This window comes from Suncus etruscus, chromosome 9 (genome assembly GCF_024139225.1).
Source record: "Suncus etruscus isolate mSunEtr1 chromosome 9, mSunEtr1.pri.cur, whole genome shotgun sequence".
NCBI lineage: Eukaryota > Metazoa > Chordata > Mammalia > Eulipotyphla > Soricidae > Suncus > Suncus etruscus.
The window spans coordinates 52,547,773-52,564,811 of NC_064856.1; the positions used below are offsets into that span (position 1 = coordinate 52,547,773).

The 17,039-nt window shown below is 40.4% G+C and overlaps 2 protein-coding genes and 1 non-coding gene across 3 annotated transcripts in view; 1 reads left to right on the plus strand and 2 right to left on the minus strand.

Annotated features, from left to right (window-relative positions):
• RRM1 (ribonucleotide reductase catalytic subunit M1) overlaps positions 1-11,908 on the plus strand; it is a 51,399-nt gene extending 39,491 nt beyond the window's left edge. Inside the window, exons 13-19 of the mRNA XM_049780259.1 lie at positions 1,263-1,412; positions 2,220-2,441; positions 4,118-4,194; positions 5,103-5,238; positions 6,303-6,398; positions 8,726-8,914; positions 11,709-11,908. Coding sequence (XP_049636216.1) covers positions 1,263-1,412; positions 2,220-2,441; positions 4,118-4,194; positions 5,103-5,238; positions 6,303-6,398; positions 8,726-8,914; positions 11,709-11,897 — 1,059 coding nt within the window. The 3' untranslated portion in view covers positions 11,898-11,908. The remainder of the gene's footprint in view (positions 1-1,262; positions 1,413-2,219; positions 2,442-4,117; positions 4,195-5,102; positions 5,239-6,302; positions 6,399-8,725; positions 8,915-11,708) is intronic.
• Positions 11,909-14,248: 2,340 nt separating this feature from the next.
• Positions 14,249-15,265, minus strand: LOC126018434 (olfactory receptor 52E8-like). Its single transcript, XM_049780573.1, has one exon. The coding sequence runs from the start codon at positions 15,263-15,265 to the stop codon at positions 14,249-14,251; it is 1,017 nt and encodes a 338-aa protein (XP_049636530.1).
• A 130-nt stretch (positions 15,266-15,395) lies between these two features.
• LOC126019738 (U6 spliceosomal RNA) lies at positions 15,396-15,502 on the minus strand. The gene has a single exon (XR_007499363.1). It is a non-coding gene; the product is annotated as a U6 spliceosomal RNA (small nuclear RNA).
• Positions 15,503-17,039: the final 1,537 nt, after the last annotated feature.

Consider the following 17,039-nt stretch of genomic DNA (forward strand, 5'->3'; position numbering starts at 1 on the left):
ACATTTTCAGATTTTTGTGATATAGAAATGGGCAGATGTCTAAAATTGAGTAATTGCATAAGGGAGACATAAGGAATTTATATAAAAGGAGTTGAGAATTTGGGTTCAATATTATAGTCAAGGGGCCGGGCGGTGGCGCTAGAGGTAAGGTGCCTGCCTTGCCTGCGCTAGCCTAGGACGGACCGCGGTTCGATCCCCCGGTGTCCCATATGGTCCCCCAAGCCAGGAGCAACTTCTGAGCGCATAGCCAGGAGTAACCCCTGAGCGTCACCGGGTGTGGCCCAAAACCAAAAAAAAAAAAAAATATTATAGTCAAAATGGCAAAGAAGTCATATTAACTTAACTTTATTAGGCATTTATTATATACCAAATGTGGTGCTAGAATAAAAATATAAGGAAAATAATACATGACCTCCCACCTAAAAATAATTCATAAGCTTGAATCCCTAATTGGTTTGTTTTTTGTTTTTTTGGTTTTTGGGTCATACCCGGCGGTGCTCAGAGGTTACTCCTGGCTGTCTGCTCAGAAATAGCTCCTGGCAGGCACAGGGGACCATATGGGACACCGGGATTTGAACCAACTACCTTTGGTCCTGGATTGGCTGCTTGCAAGGCAAACGCCGCTGTGCTATCTCTTCGGACCTGAATACCTAGAGCTTGCTAGCACCACAGTGAGGGTTTGGTAGGCATGTGTTAATGTCTAAGAACTTTGTGCATTGATAGAATATGACACTAAATTTAAAATTTTTTGGCGGGGTTTTTTGGCCCCCGGCCACGCTTAGGGGTTATTCCTGGCTTTACACTAAGAAATCACTCTTGGCAAGCTCAGGGGACCATATGTGATGCCAGAAATAAAACTGGGGTCCGTCTTGTGTTGGCCGCATACAAGGCAAATGCTCTATCACTGTGCTATCACTCTGGCCCCTGAATTTAAAATTTAGTTTAATATTAAATAGCTGTCTGTAACCAGTGACAGTTGAACAGGTTATTCTTACTATTACAAAAACATGATATAGTAGGACATTGTTGATATTTAGTAATATTTGATATTTAATCATATTGTGAACACTTAAATCTCAGTCTTCTCTGAATTGATATTACAGCTCACATACATGAATAGGTACTGGGATTTGGAAATTAGTGAATGCAGAAAGAAAATTCAAAGGTGAAAGAGTTTAACATTAAAGTATTAGTGGATTACCATGATAGTGATAGAAGAAATAAAAATTCCATGGATTTGATCCCTTTTATTTGCATTCTAGGTTGCAGTGTGTAACTTGGCTTCTCTAGCCCTGAATATGTATGTTTCATCAGAGCATGTGTATGACTTTAAGAAGTTGGCCGAAGTCACTAAAGTCATTGTTCGAAACTTGAATAAAATTATTGATATTAATTACTATCCTGTCCCAGAGGTATGGAGAATTTTGCCCACTTATTGGTAATTGAAATCTAAAGTGGAGGGACTTATGATCTGCCATTCAACTATAAATGTTTATCATTGGGTATTTAGAATGTGGTTCTAGTGGTTGAACACATGCCTTGTGTTTGTGAGGTCCTGGTTTCACAGCCTATTACTTTGGCCACTGCCACATGTGATCCTTTGAGCTGGTGCTGTATTTCTCCACTTATTGATAATTACTGAAATCTAAGGTGGAGGTTAGTGTATATGTCATGGTCTTCTATGTAATGATAAGTGTTTATCGTTAGATACTGGGTATATGGTTCACATGTTTTGCATTTGTGAGGCCCGGAGTTCAATTCCCACTACCCCCACCACTGCCACATTCTATCTTCTGATTCTGCTGGATTTCTCCACTTATTGCTAATTACTGAAACCCAAAGTAGGTAATTACTGAAATCTGTGTCTGCTCTTCAACAATAAATGTTTATTGTCAGGATTAAGAATGTGTCTCAGATAGTAGAATACATGCCGCATGTGTTATGTGTGTGTGTGTGTGTGTGTGTGTCCAGCATATGCCTTGTGGTGTGTGTGTGTATGTGTCTATATGTCTGTCCGTCCCTAGCCTTGGGCTCAATCCCCAGTCCCACTGACACTGCCAATTGTAATCTTTCAAGCAGGTGTGATTGCTATCAGACCAACAGCCAATAATTACAATAGTAATAGTGGGAGAAAACTGAGATTTTAGAGTATGTGTTGTTTAGTAGATAATGTTTATTTTTCTGTTTGATAATGTCTCTTTAAATCTGTTGGTACAAAGGCCAGCTTATCGAATAAACGCCATCGCCCTATTGGAATTGGAGTACAAGGTCTGGCAGATGCTTTTATTCTGATGAGGTATCCTTTTGAGAGTCCAGAAGCCCAGTTACTGAACAAGCAGATCTTTGAGACGATATATTATGGAGCTTTGGATGCCAGCTGTGATCTTGCCAAGGAGTATGGCCCATACGAAACTTATGAGGGCTCTCCAGTCAGCAAAGGAGTAAGTTTATGGATAAAAATTCTTTTTTTCTTTCTTTTTTGTTTTTTGACCATACCTGGTTGTGTTCAGGGCTTACTCCTGGTCCAGGCTTGGTTAAGTTGGGTCCTTATCTGGGCCCCCAGAAGTTTTTGCAGCTCTAGAACTCCTTAAAATCAGTAGAAGATTTGTTTCAGTTACTCTTTGAGGACTTGGTGTTTTAAATCAGGCTACCCTTAGTTTAGAATTGATTTGCAACCTTAAAGATGTTGATCCCATTGCTGCAATTTGTGCTAATTTAACCACCCTAAGTGGGACCCATTGGTGGTACACACCAATATTAATGAGTTAATTATAGATGTAGAAATTCACTTTCACTACCATTATGGTAATAATAGCCATTATATATTCAGGTTCTATCCATGCTGTTTTTTTGGCCTAGGGTTTCAGGGGCTTTGTGAATTTAGATGTGCTCTGGTGTGACCTGTGGTGGTGCTTGGGGAAACATAGTGTTGAGGATTGAACAACATGTAGGACAGTGCTTCTCAATTATTTTCTTTCATGCCCTCCGTGTGACTGTAAATAGTATCTTTATTAAAAAAGACTTTAATTTGCAAAACAAAAATATATAAAATAATCTGAGCTGATTTTTTTAATCAGAGGTGATGTTTGGATTAATGGCTACGATGAGCACATTTTGCAATGCATAGCTTTTCGAAGCCGGGTTTGAAGCAGGACACAGCAACTCTCAGCTTCAGAGACATACAGAGACATAAACACGGGGCTTAGCTTGTTATGACAGTGTTTGCCGAGATCAAAAGTGCCCCCCGTTATGGAACCTTGCGCCCCCCTTGGGCGTGCCCCACTATTTGAGAACTACTGATGTAGGGCAATGCAAGCACCTTACTCCTGCATAGTATTATCTCTTTCATAGGTCCCACCCTTACTTAACAAGAGATAGTGCATGACGTATGCCTTGGGCTGAGACTGGTCTCAGAATTTTTTCTTTCATAGTGCCTTTATTATCACTAAAAAGTTCTTATGAAATGCTGATTTTTTTTGTTTGTTGTTGTTTTTTTTTGTTTTGTTTTTGGGCCACACCCGGCAGCGCTCAGGGGTTACTCCTGTCTCTACGCTCAGAAATCGCTCCTGGCAGGCTCGGGGCACCATATGGGATGCCGGGATTCGAACCACCGTCCTTCTGCATGCAAGGCAAACGCCCTACCTTTATGCTATCTCTCTGGCCTCTGAAATGCTGATTTTAATTTTTATATTTTGCTGAAGTATAGGAAACTTAGTGTATAGTTAATTAAAAGTTGGTGTTTTATTAGCTAAGTAAATAGAACAGGCAACTAAGAAAAATATGGCTAAGTAGTGTATGCTTTTACTATACAGTAAGAGATCATATCTCCACAGTAGGCTTTCTTGAATGTGAAAATTGCTTGGTTGTAGAAATGATATGAATCCTCTGAGAGAGCTCAGCAGAAATCTGGGGAATAGATAAGCCTTAGTCTCCTTATCTATTATACTTAGTCTCCTTCTGGTCAATTTGACTACATGGAAATTTGTAAATTTTAACTTTTTAGTGCTTACAATTTTTATAGAAGACAGTATGTAGGAGCATGATAGTCAGGTTTTTTAAATTTTTAATCATATTTTAAAATGTAAGTTATCCTAAATCTTTGTTATATATTCTATAGATCCTACAATATGATATGTGGAATGTTACTCCTACAGATTTATGGGACTGGAAAATTCTCAAGGAGAAAATTGCAAAGTAAGGAGATTTAAAAGAGGATGTGGTGTGGTGGTAGATTTTCATCCTTGTTCTTAGGAAGTTAGACATTTTAACATTTTAACTTCTTTTTTTTTTTTTTAGAGCCACAGTCAAGGTTACTGTTGGCTCTGCATTCAGAAATTACTCTTAGCAGGCTCAGGGCATCATATAGGATGCCAAGGATCTAACCTTGGCCTTGTGCAAGGCAGACACCCTTCCAGCTGTGCTGTTGCTCCTGACAGGCTCGGGGGACCATGTAAGATGCCAGGGATTAAGTCTGGCTCTGTCCCTGGTTGGCCACTTGCAAGGCAAACACCCTATCGCTGTGATATCACTCTGGCCCAATGTTTCTCACTTCTTTTTTTTTTTTTTTTTTAATATCCACATTGGATGTGGAACTGATGTAGGAATAAGTTAGGTGTTTTATAAAAGCTTTTAAAGCCTAATGTGTTAAAGTATGTGAATGTAAAGTGTAAATATTGAGCCCATAAACCAAAAAAAAATTGAGCCTTGATATACCTTCCACACTAATAAACTTACATGACTTTAGGGCTGTCAATATATTTTTCTGAGATAATAGTAAGACAAGCTATTTTCATCTTCTGTTATGAGTCTGTCATCAGTAGGGTAATGCATTTATGTGGTGTTTAATGTCTGATAGAAATAATAACTTAAAGTGTTCTTTAAAATATTTGTCTCAAAATTGTTTTATTGCTCAAAATAATAAGGTGTTAGAAAATACAGAAAAACATTTATTGGAAGGACATAAAATGAGCACTTCCAAATTATGCCACTCAAGTGTACTGATTGGGTTAAATGTGTAAATGCCACTGCAGTGACTTCAAGTAGCTGCTTTTCTGAGAGATAATAAATTTAGGACTGACATCTCCTAATCTTTTTTTCTTTAGATATGGTATAAGAAACAGTTTGCTTATTGCCCCAATGCCTACTGCTTCTACTGCTCAGATTCTGGGAAATAATGAGTCCATTGAACCGTATACCAGCAATATCTACACTCGTAGAGTGTTATCCGGAGAATTTCAGGTGAGAAGCTCATAACCAGACCAGCAGGGAGATTTTTCTTTTGTTTTTCTTCCCAGTTTTTGGGTCACACCTACCAGTTATCAGCAGTCATTCCTGGCTATATGCTCAAGGGACCACATATGATGCCAGGGATGGAACCCAGGTCAACTGCTTGGAAGTCAAACACTCTAGCCCCGTTGTCCTATCATCTGGCCCCTCCACTGGGGGATTTTTCTAAAGTATCAATGCTAGCTTATCTTTTGTGTATCTCTTTTATTTAGTTTAGGGACAAATGTCAACTAAAAGGAGTCACCTTTGTCTCCAATGTACTGTGTTAGTTTATCATGTATAGTAGCATAATCTAATTGCATAATAGACAATGAATGTCTGATGAAAGAAGGAGTGTTGAGTATGAAAATAAAGATATTCAAATTTGTATCATGCTTAGCCATCTATTCCCATAGTGATGTATGTAAGTTGGTGCATAATTTGGTGATACTCGGTGGCATATTTCAAACAGCATTTAAGACAGTGGTTCTTACCTTTTGTTACCAATTAAAAATTTAATGGGTAGAACTAGTAATTTTTTTAAGGTTCTTGAGTAATTTTAATATGCAACTAGGACTGAGAATAATCAATTTAAAGTAGTGTAATTTGTAAATTTCTATATATCTTAAGTTTTTGATAAGTTTTAAGGTAGCTATATCTCCAGTTGTGTTTTTTTTTTTATTTATTTATTTTTTTTGAGTATTTATTATAACCTTACTTTGGGGAAAAAGAAGGAATAAATTATAATATATTTTTTAAATACATTTCTTGCTGCTAAGACAATATTAGTTGTTTTCACTTTTGCAAGCACCATGTTTATATTTCTTGAATAATAACTAACAGGATTTTAAAGGCATATAACTTTTGTGTGGTGGACTGGTCCTTTCAGTTTTATAGACATATTAGAATTTTCCAAGCAGTCTAATGTAGAGTACTCTTGTTATTGTTACTTACTTTAAGTTACAGGCCTTAGATCCCGTTTTTAGGTCCTATTGTTAATATTTATTTCATCATATATTTTCTGATTTTCCATTCAGATTGTAAATCCTCACTTACTGAAGGATCTTACTGAGCGGGGCTTGTGGAATGAAGAAATGAAAAATCAGATTATTGCATGCAATGGCTCTATTCAGGTAAAGAACAAAAATACCTTATGCTCATTGTTAAGAGCTAAGCTAGACATTATGACTCTTTCTCAGTTACACCTGGCAGTTGGGAGAAGGCTGCTGCTGTAGCTGAATTACTAGTTCATTCAGATCTTCACTTTGCAATGTTACTCTAGTATCATATACATTATCACATTTTTAGACTTTCACTCTTTATTTGTGTACTAATACAAAGCAGTGGTTTCCAGTTTCTCCTCATGTTAGAATCAGCCGGAGACCTTTTAAAATACAGAAGCTTAGGTTGTACTACCTATGCTGAATGATCAGAATAGAATGTCAGGGACGTGGCCAGGCACCAGTGTTGTTTTTTTTGTAACTGTGATTTAAAATACTCTTAGATGATTGAGGACTGTTAATATAAAGTCTGAAATTAGAAAGTCTTAAATTTAAAAGCATTAAGCAAAATTAAAAATAAAAACCTAATAACTACAAATGGAGTTTGTGGAGTCCTGGTTTATAAGAGTCTCTTTTATTGCTTCTCTTGATCATGCCCTTGTGAGTTTTAGGCCTGAAGATTTAATTATTAATTTATTTTTTGGCTTTTGGGCCACACCTAGTGACACTCATGGGCTACTCCTGTCTTTGCGCTCAGAAATTGCTCCTGACTTGGGGGACCATATGGGACATTGGGGGATAGAACTGAGGCCTGTCTTAGGTCAGCTGCATACAAGGCAAATGTCCTACTGCTGCACCACCGTGGCCCCAATTTTATTTATTTATTTATTTATTTATTTATTTATTTATTTATTTATTTATTTATTTTTGGTTTTTGGATCACACTCAACGGTACTCAGGTTGCTCCTGGCTCTGCATTCAGAAATCAATCCTGGCAGGCTCTGGGGACCATATGAGATGCCTGGAATTGAACCATCTTTTGTCCTGGTTTGGCCACATGCAAGGCAAACACCCTACCATTTGGTGTTATCTCTTTAACTTTGAGGCCTAAAGATTTAACCTTTATGTTGTCTTTAAAATATAGAGGTTCTGGGGCCGGGAAGGTGGCGCTAGAGCTAAGGTGTCTGCCTTACAAGCGCTAGCCAAGGAACGGACCGCGGTTCGATCCCCCGGCGTCCCATATGGTCCCCCCAAGCCAGGGGCGATTTCTGAGCACATAGCCAGGAGTAACCCCTGAGCGTCAAATGGGTGTGGCCCAAAAACCAAAAAAAAAAAAAATATAGAGGTTCTTTTTATTTTTTTAAATTTTATTTATTTATTGATTGATTGATTGGCTGGTTTTGGGGCCTCACCCAGTGCTGTTTATGGTTTATTCCTGGCTCTGTACTCAGAAATCGCCCCTGGCAAGTTGGGGGACCATATGGGATGATCCTATCCCCACTCCCCCACCCCCACCCCCAGCGGCCACATGCAAGGCAAATGCCCCACTGCTTATATCTGAATTTTCTTCCTTTTTTTTTTTGGCCTCTTCCTACTTTATTCCTGTTTTATTTATCTAAAATAGAGTACTTTGGCCATAAAACAATTACTTTACCAACAGATGAACATTTGTTGGTTGAATTGGTTGAATGTTTTTTGTTTGTTTGTTTTTATTTAAACAACTTTATTACATACATGATTGTGTTTGGGTTTCAGTCATGTAAAGAACACCACCCATCACCAGTGCAACATTCCCATCACCAATGTCCCAAATCTCCCTCCTCCCCACCTTACCCCTGCCTGTACTCTAGACAGGCTTTCTATTTCCCTCGTACATTCTCATTATTAGGATAGTTCAAAATGTAGTTATTTCTCTAACTAAACTCATCCCTGTTTGTGGTGAGCTTCATGAGGTGAGCTGTAACTTCTCTTTTGTGTCTGAAAGTTATTATTGCAAGAATGTCTTTCATTTTTCTTAAAACCCATAGATGAGTGAGACCATTCTGCGTCTTTCTCTCTCTCTCTGACTTACTTCACTCAGCATAATAGATTCCATGTACATCCATGTATAGGAAAGTTTCATGACTTCATTTTGGTTTTTGGGTCACACCCGGCAGTGCTCAGGGGTTATTTCTGGTTCCAGGCTCAGAAGATGATCCTGGCAGGCACGGGGGACCATATGGGATGCCGGAATTCGAACCGATGACCTCCTGCATGAAAGGCAAACGCCTTACCTCCATGTGCTATCTCTCTGGCTCCTTTTGGTTATTTTTTAATGGAGTTTTTGTTGTAAATTCTGTCAGATATGAGCAATTCTTGAGAATTCTGGTAAAGATTACATTATATAAGGTTAGAAAATAGAACTAATCATTGTGAAATCATCATATTGATTTCCTATAATCTTGATTTCTCTTCTTCAGAGTATACCAGAAATTCCTGATGACCTGAAGCAACTTTATAAGACTGTGTGGGAAATCTCTCAGAAAACAGTTCTCAAGATGGCGGCAGACAGAGGAGCTTTCATTGATCAAAGCCAATCTTTGAATATCCATATTGCTGAGCCTAATTATGGCAAACTCACTAGTATGCACTTCTATGGCTGGAAGCAGGTTAGTAGAAGAATCATGAAGGATTTACAGCAGAATAATTTTCTTTTTTTTTTCTTTAAATTTTTGGGGCTACACCCTTTTGCTCAGGGGTTACTCCTGGCCAAGCGCTCAGAAATTGCCCCTGGCTTGGGGGGACCATATGGGACGCCTGGGGGATCGAACCGCTGTCCTTCCTTGGCTAGTGCTTACAAGGCAGACACCTTACCTCTAGCGCCACCTCACCGGCCCCAATGTAATTTTTTATCCTATTAAATAATGCTACCTAAAAGTTCTTTTACTTATATCCATTATGTTAAAACAAACCCATGTTTTTTATTTGTTTCCTTTTTTGGAGGAAGGAAGGGTTGAAATCATATCTGACAATGTTCAAATGGGCTTACACCTGGTTGTATGTGCTCAGGGGTAATTTCTGCCAGTGCTCAGGGGATCATATGTGGTGCCAGGGATCAAAACCAGGTTGGCCACGTATAAGACAAGTGCCTTACCTGCTGAACTCCCTTTTTTAATTTTTTTTTTTGGTGTTTGGGCACAGCCCTAGGCATTCTGGAATTTACTCCTGGTTCTGCATTTAGAAATCACTCCGGGCAGGCTTGGGCGACCATATAGGATGCCAGGGATAGAACCCAGGTTGGCTTCATGGAAGGCAAACTTTCTGCTATACTTTCACTCTGGCCCCTGTGCTATCTATGCTCTGGCTCCAATCCATGGCTTTTGTTTAGTTTTTGTTTGTGTGTTTTGTTTTGTCTTTGGGCCACACCCAGCGGAGCTCAGTGGATCTCCCAGTTCTGTGCTCAGAAATTGAACCTGGCAGGTTCGGGGGATCATATGGAATGCCAGGGATCGAACCTGGGTCCCTACTGCTGTGCTATCTCTCCGGCCCCAACCCATGGCTTTTGTACCAAATCAAATTATCTCTTTGAATTTTCTTCTTTTTGGATTATTTAATGATGTGTTTGATTTCTGTGATCCTTTTATAACTCAAGGAATCACTCAAGTTGTTAGTTATTCCTTTGAATTGTTTTACTACATTCCTCTTATTCTACCACCATTATTCCATTTAGGGGTGGGGAATGGGTGATTTGTGGGGGACACACTCTATGGCACCTTGGTTCTGCTCAGGAGTGACCCCTGATAGTTCTATGGGAACTACATGTAATGCTGGGGATTGAGCCAGAGTTCGCTTTATGTAAGGAAAGTATCTTATCTCTTGTACTCTTTCTCTAGCTCCAATTCTTTGGGGGGCTGGGAAGTGGAGGGGCAGGAATGTCATACCTGGTGGGACTTGGGGCTTACTGGCAGTACCCTGGGGGCCTGTGTGATATTAGGGACCAATCCAAGGATCAGCTATGTGCAAGCCAATTGCCTAATCCCCTGTTCTATCTCTCCAGTGACTGACCTGCATTAACTTCTGAACTAACTTCCTGCTAGATATCCTGCTAGGCATCCATGCTCTGGGTTATCTTGTGCACTGCCATCATTTTTTTTTTTTAATTTAACTTTATACATTTCAGCTTACAGTTCAGAAATATCCCATTTATGTTGCTGGGGAAATGACTTTTAAGAGTTGCATTGCAGTCTAGGAGTGATTCCTGAATGCAGATCCAGGAATAAGACCTGAGCACCACTGGGTGTGACCCCAAACAAAACAAAAACAAAGTAATTAAAAAGAGTTGTAGCTCATGCTTTGCATGTTGGAGCCATAGAATCAATCTCTGGCTTTGCATGGGATTGTACACTGTTGGGAGTGTAATAAGCACTGAGCTATGAGTAGACCACTGCTGAGTGTGATCCAAAAACAAAAAATGGGGGCCGATGCGGTGGCACTAGAGGTAAGGTGTCTGCCTTGCCAGCGCTAGCCTAGGATGGACCGCAGTTCAATCCCCCCGGCGTCCCATATGGTCCCCCAAGCCAGGAGCGACTTCTGACCACATAGCCAGGAGTAACCCCTGAGCATCACCGAGTGTGGCCCAAAAACCAAAAAAAAAAAAAAAAAAAAAACCAACCAAACAAACAAACAAACAAAAAAAAACAAAAAATGTTATTTTGCTACTTCATTTATCTGTAATACAAAGCCAACTATATAAAGTCTTTATATAACTTACGGATTTTAATAATGAATATTTATTGAACATCTATGTCAGGACTGGGGATTCTAATTAGGAAATCATAATCCTTATCCATTAAGTAAACCTAAATAAAGATTAGGATTAAAGATATAGTAGGGTTTGGGCATGGCCAACCTGGGTTTGATCCCTAGTATCTCAGATGGTCCCCGTCTCCCTCAACATGCCAGAAGTGATTTCTGAACCTAGAACCAAGAATAACACTTGAGCGCTGCTTGGTGTGGCCCAAAACAAAAACAAAAAAAACAGGCATAGTCATATGTTTTAAATAGTTATTACTTTAGTAATCTTAAAGTTGCACATAAAAAGCTTAAAAAGGAAAAAATTTGATATTTCTAGAGAAATAGGCCTCGTTAGCTGTGAAGAGTAGAGCTATCTTACTTTCTCTAAGCATTTCTTAGAGGAGATAGAATTTCAAGTTTAAAAGCAATTGAATATGGTTTATGAAAATTTCATTTTTAATTATTTTTTGTCTTGGAGGCCCACACCCTATATTGCTCAGTGTTTCTGGCTCAGATCATTCCTGGCAACCCTTGGGGTGCCAGAGATTGAACTGGGTTGGCCTTGTGCAAGGAAACTGCCCTATCCATCTTTATCCCTCTGGCCCCTGAAAAGCTTTTCAATCCCTCATCTTGAACATCCAGAATTACTAATATTTTCTGCTGTCATAGGGATTGAAGACTGGAATGTATTATCTGAGGACCAGACCTGCAGCTAATCCAATCCAGTTCACTCTAAATAAGGAAAAGCTGAAAGACAAAGAAAAAGTATCAAAGGAAGAAGAAGAAAAGGAGAGAAATACAGCAGCCATGGTGTGTTCATTGGAGAACAGAGATGAGTGTTTGATGTGTGGGTCCTGAGAAAAGACTTAGCAGAGGACAGTGTATCTCTGCACTCCATTTGCTATTTTTTTTCTTGCCATCTTAGGTTTTAAACTGGCATAAAATAAAACAAAATAAAACGTTTTACTTTCTAATTTTGTTGCCATGACACATCATTTATTTTAGTTTTTGATATTTATTAGCCCACATTTGTAAGATGAAAATATAAAATATCCACTAGCTGGGTGAGAACACCCCAGGCACTGTCCCTTAGGCAGATGGGTCCGATGAAGCAGGGTAGTTTCATCAGGTAGTGGAGAAACAATACACCAAGCATTAGGATGAGATCCCTTGAGACAGCCTGCTTTTTGCCTCTTGGCCTTTCTCTGCCATGTGATCTTTCGCTCTGCGCCCACCCCAAAATCAGGACTATATTTATTATCCAGAACCAAATCCACCAGGGTGGGGAAGGTCCTGTAATCCAGGTAGGCTTTTACATACTAAAAGAAGAAATTTAGGGAAAAAGGAAGTTGAGGGAATTTCTTTTTGGGGGGCTGTTCGTATCACTTCACACACATTTTCCTTGAAACTTAATTGCTTTTTTTATTGGACGGATTTGGGTCACATCCAGCTGTACTTGGGGCTTACTGTTGGCTCTGTACTCAGGGATGACTCATAGAGCTTGGAGGATATCAAAGGTGATAGGGATCCAACTCAGGTTGGCTTTGTGCAAGGCAAGTGGTTATCCACTGTATCTCTGGCCTCTGGTGATTGTTTTTTCTTTGTGTGATTAACTTTTTTGTTATTAAATTTTTCCATTTTGTAGAAGGTGAATTTTGAGGCCTGGAGAGACAGTATAGTGCGTAAGTGATTGCTTTGCATATGGCCTACCTGGGTTTGATTCCCAGCATCCCATATGATCCCTTAAGCACTACTGGGAATGATTACTGAGTGCAGAACCTGAGTAACCTCAGAATATGACTGGGACCCATACTACCCAAAATTTAAAATTTAAAAAATATATATATTTAGAGTAGGGGAAACTAGTTATTGAACAGTTATTGAACAAAGACTGAATTACCTTGAAGCTTGAGTTATCAATTCTGACATAGTTTTTTTTCTCACCTATCAAAGCATGGTGCTGGGTATATGCAGCAGTAGTTCATATTTAAATTGAAAAACATGTACAAATTAGACTTAGGTCCTAAAGCACAAATAAGTTATTTGTACTTAGAGATGACATAAATATCTGTATTCTCATACTTCCGTACATTCTCTTCCAACCTGTGCCTACGATCTCATGGGAAATTCCTTTCGATGACTTGACAGAAAAAAATCACATTACTTATGGTTCTCTGCAGTGTGTAGGCAACTCAGCCCCTTTCTGGAAAATCCCTGAAGGGCAATCTCATTCATTTTTTTTTTTTTTTTTTTTTTTTGGTTTTTGGGCCACACCCGGTAACGCTCAGGGGTTACTCCTGGCTATATGCTCAGACGTTGCTCCTGGCTTGGGGGACCATATGGGACACCGGGGGATCGAACTGCGGTCCGTCCAAGGTTAGCGCAGGCAAGGCAGGCACTTTACCTTTAGCGCCACCGCCCGGCCCCTGCAATCTCATTCTTTTATCAGCATTTCTCAACAAGGAGCCATATGGCACCCTGTAGACACCCAGGATATTCTAAGAGGTACATAACACAATACTAGGGAACCAACTGGTAGGATGGGGACAACAGAAACCGCGAAAATAAATGCTACAATAGATTAGAGAACTAAGACTGTCTTCACCAAAGGGTAACTTCTAGGTAAATCTCATTACTATGGAAATTACCTTAATTGGACCTAACCTCATCTTTGGGCCAGATGCCAGGAAAAGACCTGGTTTGGATGTCTCAGCTTAGGGTCCCCAGGTAGGACTTGACCTTTGTGACAGATATCTAGTGTGCATTTTATCTGTTTGCCTATGTAGAGCTGGGGACATCAGGTTGGACCTCAACTTACTTAGGACTCACTTAGCCTTCTATCTATTGTGTTCAAGGCTTCTATGTCTGGTCAGACTGGGCCTCTTGCCAAGTCTAGCTGTGTTTGGGACCCTGACCCTCGAGAAAGACTTGGCCAATTTATTTCAGACTAAAGCGTATATTTATTTCAGAGTAAGATCATAACAGGTTGTGATCTGCATGGCTAGCTTTATACTGTTTCTGGTGAAGCATCATCCAGATATTGGGGCTTTCTCAGGAATTAGGGATAAGGAACTAAATGATAAAGAGGTGAAAGTCATTTTATAATTGGAGTGAAAACAGCATTCTAGGAATTAAATAAGTTGATCCACATTGAACCTTTTGTTGAGTCCATAATCACTAGGGTATCCCAGCCTAACTTCCAAGTCTCTTCAGCCTGGCAGTTTCCCTTCCACTCTCACATTCTGGAGCCTTTTTGATTTCTCCACCTCCTGGGCAGGTTCCTTGCGACACAGCAACTTTTCTACATGTTGCCTGATTTCCCTGGTCCTTACTCCGTAAATGACAGGATTCAAAGCTCCCGGGAGTAGCAAATAGATAGCACTGAGCAAGTTCTGAACATCCTGTGACACAGATTTGGCCACTCGGAAGACGATGGAAGTGGAGAGACCAGAGAGGTAAATGGTGAGGATGACCAGTAAGTGAGAGCCACATGTATTCAAGGCTTTGGCTCGGGCTCCCCCAGAAGAAATCTGAAAAGCAGCATAGATGATGCGGGTATAGGAGCTTCCTAACAGGGTTAGATCAAAAGTCACAGTGATCAACCGCATGGCCAACCCTAACCTGTTGTTAAAGGTCAAGTCTCCACAAGCTATGCTCAGCAGTGCAATGTACTCACAAGTGAAGTGTCGAATGATAGTTGTGCGGCAGAACTGAGCTCGTGAAGTCAGCACCACAAGGGGCACCGCCACTCCCAGGCTCCTGGCCAGGGCAAGAGTGGCCAGGATGCCCAACAAACGGGAGGTCATCAGGTCTGTATAACGGAGTGGGTGACAAATGGCCACATAGCGGTCTAGGGCCATGGCCAATAGGAGGTTGTAGTCTAAAAGGAGAGTGAAGTAGATAAAGAACATTTGAGTCAGGCAGCCTTGCAGTGATATGGGGTTAGCATAATGTACAAAGCCTTCCAGCATTTTGGGCATAATGGCTGTGGCAGCACAGATATTGACGGCCAGGAGCAGAGCAATGAGCACGTACATCGGCTGATGAAGGCTCCGCTGGAGAACCACTGTATGGATGATCAGGCCATTGGCAGAGATGATGGAAATGTAGAGGAAGGTGAGAGGCAGCACCAGGAGAGGTCGCCACTCTTTCAACCCAGGGAAGCCTACCAGGAAGAAGTTGGTGTAGGAATTGTTGAAGCTGCTGGTATTTCCAGTTTCACCCATTAGTCTTTGGGATGGCCTGGAGAGATTGTTGGCAGGGGTGGGGGTGAGGAAGAGAGAAGGTTCAGATAGTTAGAACAAACTAGCCGAACAAAACAGCAAACTTGTTTTTCTTCCTCTTTTTTTTTTAATAAAAAATATGGAACGCTTCATGAATTTGCGTGTCATCCTTGAGCCGGGGCCATGCTAATCTTCTCTGTGTCATTCCAATTTTAGAATATGTGCTGCCGAAGTGAGCACACTGTTTTTCTTTTAGGGCCTGAGGGGTTTGTGATGAAAATCTACCTCTTCATGTATGTATGCATCCATATATATGTAATGTGCATATATACATTTGGGGCACAGACAAGTTGTCAGCTGTCAAGGGAGCTCTAAAAATGAACTAAAGCTCTAAAGCTCTAAAGATGGAACTAACTCATCCTTAATGTCTGAAATGTAATTTTTTTTTTTTTTTTTACCATTTTTGGGTCACATTTGGCAATGCTCAGGGATTATCCCTGGCTTTGTGCCCAAGAATCACACCTAGCACAGCTTGGAGGACCATACCATATGGAATGCTGGGTTGAACCCAGGTTAGCTACATGCAAGGCAAATACCCTACCTGTTGCATTCGTTATCTCTCCAGGCCCAGAAATGTAAACTTTTGAACTGTGTACTTACCAGGTCTGGGTATTTACTACTGAATAAAAAAATGGAAGGAGGGACAAGGAGATAGCTCAAAAGACTGGAGTACATGCTTTGTTTACTGGAAACCTGGGTTTGATCTGCACTGTACCTCTGAGAATCTCCCCCCAACCCCAAAACAAAATATAAAAGATTGTAGAAGGAGCAGGTGTGGTACTTAAGGGGGAATAGAAGAGTGAAGGCCAGAGGTGAAAGTAGAAAGAATGAAAGAAGAAAAGGAGAAGGAAGAATTTGAGGAATTATTGATCCTAGTAGCCTCAGAAGGACCTTGGGGCTTATCCTGGAGAGGAGCTACAAAGAATGACAGCTTCACTTTAGGGCCTGGGGCATGCTGGCAAATCCCAAGGAGCATTTCTAGGGGAGACAGCTGGTTTTGGATACCAACACAAGGATACAGGTGGCCTTTGTAAACCTCTGTTGACTGGCCATGAGGTTCCTGCTTGGTTTTGATCCTGGTCTTGATCATACATGGGTATTGAGCTTGTTTTCCTTTAATAATGTACATCTTAGGCTAGACTCAGAGCAAGCCAGATGCCTAACTTTTGAGTGATCTCAGTTTTCTACATGTCTTCCTCATTAAGCTTAATCATTTCTAACATTTGATTTAAAGAGAAATGTTACATTGAGAATAGCAGGGCCGGAGAGATAGTGTGAAGGTAAGGCATTTGCCTTGCATGCAGAAGGTCAGTGGTTCGAATTCCGGCATCCCATATAGTCCCCCGAGCCTGCCGGAGTGTCTTCTGAGCGAAGAGCCAGGAGTAGCTCCTGAGCACTGCCAGGTGTGACCCAAAAACCAAAAAAGAGTAATCCCGGAGTACAGAGCCAGGAGTAAGTCCTGGCTGGGTGTGGGCCCCACCTCACAAACAAACAAACAAAAATTCATAAGGCCCAGAAATACCACTTCTTGGCTTCTACCCCCAAACACAAAAATATTAATTTAAGAAAGACATATTTAGATGTATTCATTGCAACACTTAATATAATAACTAGGATGTGGGAACAACCCAAATGTCAATGCCAGTTGAATGGATAAAGAAGCTGTAGCGTATGTATACAATAACAGGTAAGCCATGCAGTTTGCTGAAACATGACT